The sequence below is a fragment of the Candoia aspera genome, chromosome 16, assembly GCF_035149785.1.
Source record: "Candoia aspera isolate rCanAsp1 chromosome 16, rCanAsp1.hap2, whole genome shotgun sequence".
In the NCBI taxonomy this organism is placed as follows: domain Eukaryota; kingdom Metazoa; phylum Chordata; class Lepidosauria; order Squamata; family Boidae; genus Candoia; species Candoia aspera.
The window spans coordinates 12,081,583-12,090,479 of NC_086168.1; the positions used below are offsets into that span (position 1 = coordinate 12,081,583).

General features: G+C 53.0%; 1 protein-coding gene across 1 annotated transcript; it reads right to left on the bottom strand.

Annotated features, from left to right (window-relative positions):
• Positions 1-1,386: 1,386 nt before the first annotated feature.
• TPRN (taperin) lies at positions 1,387-8,711 on the bottom strand. Its single transcript, XM_063316391.1, has 4 exons — positions 6,669-8,711; positions 3,689-3,866; positions 2,968-3,095; positions 1,387-2,685 (listed from the first exon to the last, which is right to left on the bottom strand). Exons 1-4 carry the CDS (start codon positions 8,694-8,696, stop codon positions 2,623-2,625), a joined length of 2,397 nt encoding a protein of 798 aa, XP_063172461.1. The 5' UTR covers positions 8,697-8,711; the 3' UTR covers positions 1,387-2,622.
• Between the last annotated feature and the right edge of the window lie 186 nt (positions 8,712-8,897).

Below are 8,897 nucleotides of genomic sequence, written 5' to 3' on the forward strand. Positions count from 1 at the left end.
ACACATGCCCCACCAGCAGAGGGAAGTTGGTGTTAAATCGGATTGGTGTGATATAGGCGTGGCTCTTGCGGTGCCGCTGGCAGGTCCAGCATCTATGCTCTGGGCAAGAGGGGACCTGATCTGGAGACGGTGGGAGGCTGCCCTGGCGCAGGGAGAACAAAGGGTGGTTTAAGGTGCAGGAGGCAGAGGCTGTGGCCAAGGTCTTCCCTCACAGCAGATGAAGGTAAATAGGAACAGCAAGGGACTGGGGAATGCATCACAATGGAGATCTCCGTCCTTTGTGCTCCTGGATGAACTGGGTTGGGGAGCAATGGAAGCAGGAGGTGGAGGAGCCTTCCCCCACCTCCTCCAGTTGTTCTGAAGCCAACTGAGCTGCCAGAGATTTTTTTTTTTATCTTTCTTAAAACAGCAAAAAATTAACCAGGTAAAGACAGCTAGCCAAAATGGCTGCGTCAGATTTCTTTGTCTCTAAGTAGTATTGGGCAGCTACTCTAATTAGAGCCAGCTTCGAATTCCTCTTTGCCTTTGAACTTCACTAGGCAACCTTGACCCACTCACCTTCAGCATCGCCTTCCACACAGGGCTAAAATGAGTGTGGCTTTCTCGGGAACGGATGGAGTAAGAGTTTAAAGGCATAAAATGCAGTAAAACCTTGAGGTAGTTTAGCAAATGATAAATGGTGAGCCAAAATAGCACGTGCATTGCAACAGGCTGCCCACACTTAACCCCACTTCCTGCCCAGAACTTGGAATCAGGTTAAAAAAAGTGGCATGACTGTGGCTTTAGTAAAACACGGAGCCACATTCCCAGAAGGTTTAATGAACAAGGACATAGGAAGCCCAACTTCTCTCGCCTGCTGAAATAACCTCTGCCATCCCGCTTTCTTTTTCTCCTGTGCTTTCACATCTTCCCCATCCAACAACGCTGAACCCGCCCCTCACCCCCCCGAACATGAATCCAGCCAAATGGCCAGGCGCTGAGGGAACTTTACCAAGCATGGGAGTCCACAGCTGGAGCGTCCAGCGAAAGGGAAAACCACAGGGCTAGGGTTAGAGTTGATAGATAGGAAGCACCCACTGCAGGTTCGTATTGCAATTCTGCACATGCTGATATTCCAGTTGCACAAAGCGGCCAAATGAATCACCCAACAACAGTCGTGAAGAAATCACCTGTGTGGTTTAATGAACCTGGAAAGCCTGAAGTGACGGGAAGGGGAACGTATACAGCAGTCCGGTTTCTGCAGTTAGGTCCAGGAAGAGTGGCTAGCTGAGTGTAAGCTCCGAAGCCCCAAGCTCCTCCATTAGCAAACACTTAGTAAGTGCAAAATACACAACAGTAAGTTAGCTTGCTTTGATTTTAGGTACTAAACAGAAAGACACTCTCTCTCTCTCCAGGAGGTTTAAAACTTGGTCCTTTCGTAGGCGGCTAACCGTGCGGCTGAGTCACATACATAAACACACAACCTGCTGCTGTTGCTGGGAGTGCTGCTGACACGCTAAAGATAGTGTTTGCTCTGGTTTCCACAATGTGAATGCAGCACTAGCCAGTCAGACAGCATAATCCTCCTCCAGATGATCGGACCAGCTGCTTTCTGGAAAACATGGCAGCAAAAGGTGATAATTTTACTTCAGAGGGGAAGGATCAGAGAGCCGTGAGTCTCCATGGCTCTCTGATCCTTCCTCTGAAGTAAAATTGTCACCTCCATCCATTCTCCCAGGATTCAGAGTCATTTACTGTGCCACCCTGGAAAACCTGATTCTAAGAGCTGTGCGGGGGAAGATGCCCCCAGCAGTGGAACGGTACTCAGTGGCACTGCAAATGAAGGGTTGGCCACCTTGCCTAGAGCTTCATTCAGACACAGGAACTCTTAAGCCTCAAGTTACCGAAATTTTGGATCTGGCAAAGAAAATGTGTGCACCGAGGATCAGCTCAAGAAAGACTAAAGATCACAAACTGCCAGCTTTCTACAGGATTCCAGTTGCCACAAGATGCATATAAGAATCTGCTGCAGGGCCCAGCTTCTGCCTGATTTGGTCACGGAAATACCAGCATCCAATTAGGGCACTGATTTGTGATTGGCCCTTTGAGGGCTGGAACGTTTAAGCCACAGAATCCACTCGTTTGACGAGTCTCCTAAAGACAACAGCGTTTGCCGTTAATTGCCCAGCTGAACGACCCAAAGGCTGCTGCTGCAAGTGCCCGGAGTGTGATTTCCCCAAGGTGAACTCCAGCGTAATATCTTCCATTAGGTCACAGCTGCCAAATCACGGCTCGCTTGCTTGGCACCACGCTCATCACTGAGCCAGCTCACACATCTGGCTGGAGGGAGCAGCTCGGCCTAGTGCCCAAAAGCACTCCAAGTGTCTGGCATCTGACACCTCAGGAGTTGCTCTTCGGGCATTTCTTTTCAGACCAGTAAGGCTGCAGGTAAGGAACTCACGCTGCCAAAACAAGACGTGCTTTTGGACATGAGGCCCTCCAGGGCGTCTCAATACCTGATGAGGGAAGAGAGGTTTGGCTTCACAGGCCGCCTTTGTCTCTCAAAGCTCCTCCACAGATACCTGGGGGTGGGGGGCGCAGGGGTACCTGGAACATCTCTCTTCGGCATCCACTCCAGACTCGTTAGAAGTAGAGTGCAGGTTCGCTGCTGAAATCAGAGAGGTGGCTCTTCTCGGCAGGGGTGAGCTGTGAGGAGATACAGAGAGGGCTGCCAGGCTGCTCTCCTTCCAGAGACAGGGAAGCCGCATGCCATGCCCCATTTCCCACAAAGGGCAGTCATTCGAAGCAGGAGTGGCTCTGACAGTGGCTCTTTATCCGTAGCACCCTCTTTCTTTTGAGTAGTGCCACCTCTGCTTTTTGTTACGGTAAACAAAGTCTGTTAACTTTGCACGCTAGGAAGCTGCCACCCGCTGGTTCCCCTCCAAGGCTGCAGGCCCACGGACAAGCGCACACCTTCCCGAGTCTTACCATGACTTGCTGATCCGACAGGTCAGTCTCCGGTGGAAGGGATCCGACGCTCAGAGGCTGTGTCTCGTGCTGCTGCTCCTGCCACTTGCTGAGGCCTAGGGGGTGCTTTGGAGTGTGACTCGACAAACCTATCAAACAAGCATGGGTGCCTGGAGTCACGAAAACAACAACCAACCAGGATAAGATGGGGTGGATCAGCAGGGACTGCCCTTTGTTCTCTAAGGCTACCCCTTGAGGCATCCAGTCTTTCCAGCGCAGCATCCCAGCTGGCAGCCCAAGGAGGAGCGCAAAGGTTCAGCTCCCCCCTTCTGCCAAAGACGAAGGCCTGACCAATTTTATCCAGAGTAATCCAGGGCCTACAGGGAGAAGCAGGCATGTCTTGGCATCACTGAAAAAATGGTCAAACGTATTCACGGGACTTTATTTTGTCAGCATTAAGGCTAGAAAGAAGAATTATCCTCTGGTAAATCACTACTGGGCACCAAAAAGGAAACGGAAGTTTAAAATTTCAACCTTCCAGAATTTTTACTTCCTTTCCTTCTATCCTCTTGGGACGCTGCTGTTTTAACCACAGGTGTTTAGCATCCACTCCATTCCTGAATATGGAAAGTTAAGGATAACAGTGTCATTGCCTCACCCAACCCCAGTTCCAAAAATGTTGCGTCATGCCATAACTTCAGCTAGAAGGATTTTGAAATGGGATGGAATATGAGAGGCTTACCTGAGTCTATTGTGCTTGAGTTCATGGTACTGCTTGGGCGAGGAATGAAAAAGGCAAGCTTCTCATCTACTTCTGTGGCATATTCCTCCTCCTCCTCCTCCTCCTCCTCCATGAAGGAGCTCTCAGATGGATATTCAAACATTGTTTGCAAGCTGGCCTCATTGAAAGATATCTTCATCTGAAAGAACCGTGAGAAACTGCTTTGCAACCCTGCCTCAAGTTTCAGTGAGGTAAATTTCTAGCTTGTTCCAGCTGGAATCCTTCAAGCCACCCATTAAAAGAATTTTAGTCAAACCAAGGTGAAGCCTCACTTTTCGCTGGGGAATCAGTAGACAGAAGACATTAGAACGGTTCAGGAAGTTTCCTGAGAGGATACAAAGCAGATGCTTGGGCAACCCTGCCATATATAACTTTTGTTCCATTTTAGAACTACCCATCGTCATCACCACCATCACTAAGGGTCCTGTTTTACAACAATTACTAAAGGAACTATGTTTCAAACAAAGGCAATGTTGTCTAAAAGAAATATCAACAATGAAGCTGAGACTACAATGCTCCCTAACGCCCATTTAACCTTTTAAACCAATTTCAAGCATTGAAAAGAAAAGCAAAAACCAAGACACCCAACAGACTCTACTTAGCTATGAAAAATACATTACAAACTGCAGTCCGTCTGAGGTTACGGGACAGTTCTTGTAGCAATAGCAACTGCCTTACAGTCCCATTTACAGTATTTTGACAAGACAGAACTAGAGCTTTAGCAAAGCAGCCTAAAGGCTCAGCTTAAAGCCAGTGAAATCCACATGGACGAAAAGCTTTTCAGTATGTGTGGCATCTGAGGAGTCTGTAGGAAAATATTTCATCTTCATAACAGTAGAAGCTAATTTTTTTTGGTATCTTTCACCACTTCTAGGAGATTCCTTATTTATCTCCCTGGCTCTTGATTTTGCAATCAAAATGCAAACAGGACATACAAATTGTTGACACTGGACCAAAATGCCAGAATGTCCCTGTACAAGAAAGACCGACCATAAAACTATTGCCTTTCTGTCTGTAATCAACACCCTGAGGTGTCCTGCAAGTAGAGCAGGATCATAATACCAGCTGCCACCAGGCAGATCCAAGTTTCACACACCTCAAGAAAGTTTGCTGACATAGAAAACATGTATGTATGGATGGATGTTTTCTTTCCTCAGACAACTCCAAACGTATCTCCCAAAAAGGGAAGATGCTTGCAGTTCAGATTAAAACTGAACAGCAAGCCAGTGAAAACTGTTTTTAAAAAGACACCTGGCCAACTTCCAGAGTCCACCCAATTTTACTTTAAACCCTCTTATGCCAGTGTGGCCTGGAGGTTAAGGGGATCAACCTGGAGTGAGGAGTCCCAGGTTCAAGCCCTGGAAGACTTTGGACAGTCTCTCCCTCTCAGCTTAACCTAGTTCACAGGGTTGTTCTCAGGGAGAAACTCCTGGGAGAAAGGCAGGATCCGAATCTAACAATCAAGCAATAACTACCGTTCTTTGAAACTTGTCCCCTTTGGAGTTGGCAGACTCATTTTTGGCTGACAGGCATCTTGTGGACATGAATTAATTTCCAGGAATATTTTACTCTGACGGGAACAGCAGCATCCTTTGCTCACCCTACATGCCAGTGCCACGGACCTCACAACAGCCCCTCTTCCTCCAGCAGGACACTCCTTTGCATTTTCTTCGTTCACAGCCACCCGAGCTTCCAAGGAGCCTTGCGGGAGCTGAACAAAAACAGCCCAACAGTTCTTCAGGGGCAGATTTCCCCAGGGGAAGCCCTTCAGCAGCTGGAAAGCAGGTGGGAGCTCAGCAGGCACCTGGCTGGTCAGAAGGACCAGGTTTCAGGAAAGCAGGTGCCAGTCCTTGGCAAGGTCTGCCTAGGAAAGGGAGCCTCAGTGCACCAAAAGAAATGGACGCTGCCAGCTGAGAAGCAGAGCGGCAACACCTCAAAGGAAACCGGAGCTACAAGGAAGCGTATACAGAAATAATTGCCATTTCTTCACCTCCTCAGCCTCACCCTTGATGTTGTGTAATAATTTGGTCACTTGACCTCACTCTCCTATCCCTGCATCTGCCGCACCCCATTAGGGGAATTGGTACCAATGGTAAGCCAACTGCACAAACCAGAAGGAAATGTGCTCTTCCATATTACATTTCAGGAACCAAGTGCAGTGTTACTGATGAATGCTGTAGTTTTATACTTTTATGTTAACTTTTAATGCTATTTTACTGGGTCAGCTTCCCAGAGCTGTTAGGGGAGGAGGGGATCATACATTTCTTACCCATTGTACAGGGACCTGAATACTATAGAATCAGAGGTTTACCCTGAAGAACAAATCTTTCTGGTAGGACCACTATGGCAAACCTCCTTAAGTAGCAAGTGAAAACTTGTCCTCCTACCACAAAGATTTGTATGTCAAAGTAAAACTCTGATAAAGGCAGTTCACAATTTTAAAAGTTCCAAAGTTAAAAAAATCTTCTAAACATAAAAAATGCTTGTCTGGATCAAACCCACCATCAAGTCACCAGCTGCCAGAATGCTGCAGCACAGGACCGAAGCAGGGAAATATCCCAGAACAAGCAGGGTCCCCTTCTTACAATCCAAAATTGATGGATGACATCAAGTGTGCGGAACCTTTCCAAGTTTCCGTTTGCTGTTTCACAAGCCAGCTAATTCGTATTAGGAATGTCTGCCATGTTTACACCATGAGCTACTCAGTGGGAACAGCAGCAGTGCATTCTGTTCACTGAATGCTTGCCTGCAGGTTCATCCACTGCCAGCATGAACTATTCTAAGGCCACCTCAGGAACGTAAGGGATGAGAAGGCCTACAGCAATTGCACCACAGCTGTTCGGCCCTCTTCAGTCAGGAGCTTCTCACCTCTTCTCTCTGCAAAAATTCAGCAGCAGGGCCACAGAGACATGACCAATCAACACTCGTGTGAACTAGTTACCTTTTTGCGCCGAAAACCTGATTTGCTCATGCAGGACTTATCCAGAGAGAGGTAGCCCCCTATCACTTCAATCTCATTCACGGTGGGATAGCGCTTTTTGACGTGCTCCAATTCCCGGCGGAGGGCTCCTGCCTTGGCTTCAGTTTGGCTTCTGTCCTCTTCCTCCCCCTCCTCCTCCTCCCACAGCCATGCTCTGTTGAAGGTCTCTGAGTCAGCAGCGGGGGGCTTCTTTTGGGGCACTACGGTGAAGGTTCTGGTACTTTTCCGAGACAGAAGGACAGAACCAGCAGAAAGGGGCCGGTACATGGGTAAAGCAGACTCCTCCCTCTCAAGAGCCAAGGCACCTTCTCGGGGCACATCAAAGCCCTCCAGTCTCGGGCTCAAGACTTTCAAGGGAGCCATGTTTGCGGGCACCAGCGCTACTAAATCCTCATCGATGTTCGTCACGGGGACCAGCGCCTCAGCTGGCTTCTCAGGGACAACCGGAAGGGCCTCTCCGGGCAAAGATGAGAGAGCTTCTGGGGGTCCAGGCTGATTGGGGGCCTCCTCTTTCCGACAGGGCACAAAAAGAAAAGAGTTACGGGAGTTGAGACGCAGACTGGCCAAGGCCCGCGCCTGGACATCATGAGCAGGAATGGCAGTTAGATCAGGCTTGGGCGCTGGGCGGATCTCAAAGGAGCACCTGGAGCTGAAGAGCGGTGTGGGCCGGGCTGGACCAGCGGAGGCACGGCTGTCCGGACTGGCACTGGACGGTGGGAGCGGCTGTGGCAAGGTCTCAACGGCAGCCTCGGGCTTTGGCTTCCCTACCCTGGCTTCCAGCAGAGACGAAGCCACGGACGTCCTGGAGGATGGCACGGCTTCAGGGATGGTGGTGGCCCCAAGCTGACCGAGACTCCCGGAGGGAGACGGAGGGGGAGCGTCGGCCGGCTTCACCAGCCCATTACTGAGCCCAGAGGCGGCTCCCATTCTAGGGGGTCGCCCCCGGGGGTTCACCATAAACGAGTTGGAGCCGATCTTCTGCATGAAATTACTGCCGCTGCCCGGGACCACCGGCGGGGAGGCGGGCCGGGCGGCGCGCGAGCCAGGCGGGGGAGGCACCGACAGGGCGGGGGCATCGCCCCCTCGCCCCTTCCCTTTCGCAGCGCGGTCGAACTTCTGCAGCAGCCGGCTGACCCGACCGGAATCGGGGCTGGCAGCGGGCGGGGGCGCTGCGGGTTCGTAGACGACGACTTGGGCCGCGCGGATCTCGGTGACGGGATCGCCGCCGCGGGAGAGCAGGTCCCGCAGTGGGGTCCCGCCGCGGGCGTCTCCGGCTTCTGCTCTTCCACTGCCCTCTTGCCGGGGAGGCCCCGCGGGCGCGGCCGCGTCGCACGACTCGATGATGAGAATGTTGTCGGCGCGGATGGTGCGGATGCCGGGCATGGCGCCGTACAGCTGCAGCAGCTGCGACAAGGCCGGGGGCTCCGCGGGAGCCGAGGGGGAAGCCGCCGCCGGCTCGCAGGCGTCCCGCCGCCGCCGCCGCCGCCGCCGGCGCTCGCTCTCCAGGCGCATGAAGGGGTTTTCCCGCAGCGGGCCCAGGCTCTCGGCCACCACTGCCCCCGGCTCGCGCCCGTCGGGGGCCTCGCCGGGCCGCGGCGCCGGGCCACGCTCCAGACCCATGCCGGCCGCCAGCTTGGCCCGCTTTCGCTCGAGGAGGGCCCGCTTCCAGGCCGGCGCCTCGGCCGCCGCGCCCTCCCGGGGGCTGCTCATGGCGGGCGGGCGGGGACCTGCGGGCGCGGCAGCCTCCGACCCGGCCAAGCGGCCGCCGCCGCCGCCGCCAGCGACTTCCTGGCCCCGCCGGCGATAGCGCCGCCCATCGGCCGCTGCGGTGAGCGCCCTGAGGGAGCGGCCGCGCCGATTGGCTGTCGCGGCGGAGTTCCGCCTCGGCGAGTGAAAGGCGGTCTCGATTGGCCGCCCGCGAGCTCTCGGGGCGTTTCTGAATTTCAAGGGGAAAGCCGCGGCCGCCCCGGTCGGCGCCGCCGCCGCCATTCATTGGATAGGAGGCGGGGTGGCTCCGCCCGGCCGGCTGCGGAGGGCTGCCATTGGCCACGCAGCTCGGGAAGCGGAAAGCTCGCGCCTGAGGGTTTCGCCTGGAATGGCGCTCTTCGGGCGAAAGGAGCTTCAGGAGCGGGACGGCGCTAAGCCAGAAGCCTCCCCCGGCCTAGAGCGGCGCTCCGTCCTCTCTGCTCT

Bases quoted from the DNA above. Each gene is read 5' to 3' on its own strand.
- TPRN (XM_063316391.1), bottom strand. From the start codon at position 8,696: ATGGCGGCGGCGGCGCCGACCGGGGCGGCCGCGGCTTTCCCCTTGAAA. The intron at 3,096-3,688 runs GTAAGCCTCTCA...CTTGTTTGATAG, and splicing joins CTCAAGCACAATAGACTCAG to GTTTGTCGAGTCACACTCCA. The intron at 2,686-2,967 runs GTAAGACTCGGG...ATCTCCTCACAG, and splicing joins TGTCGGATCAGCAAGTCATG to CTCACCCCTGCCGAGAAGAG.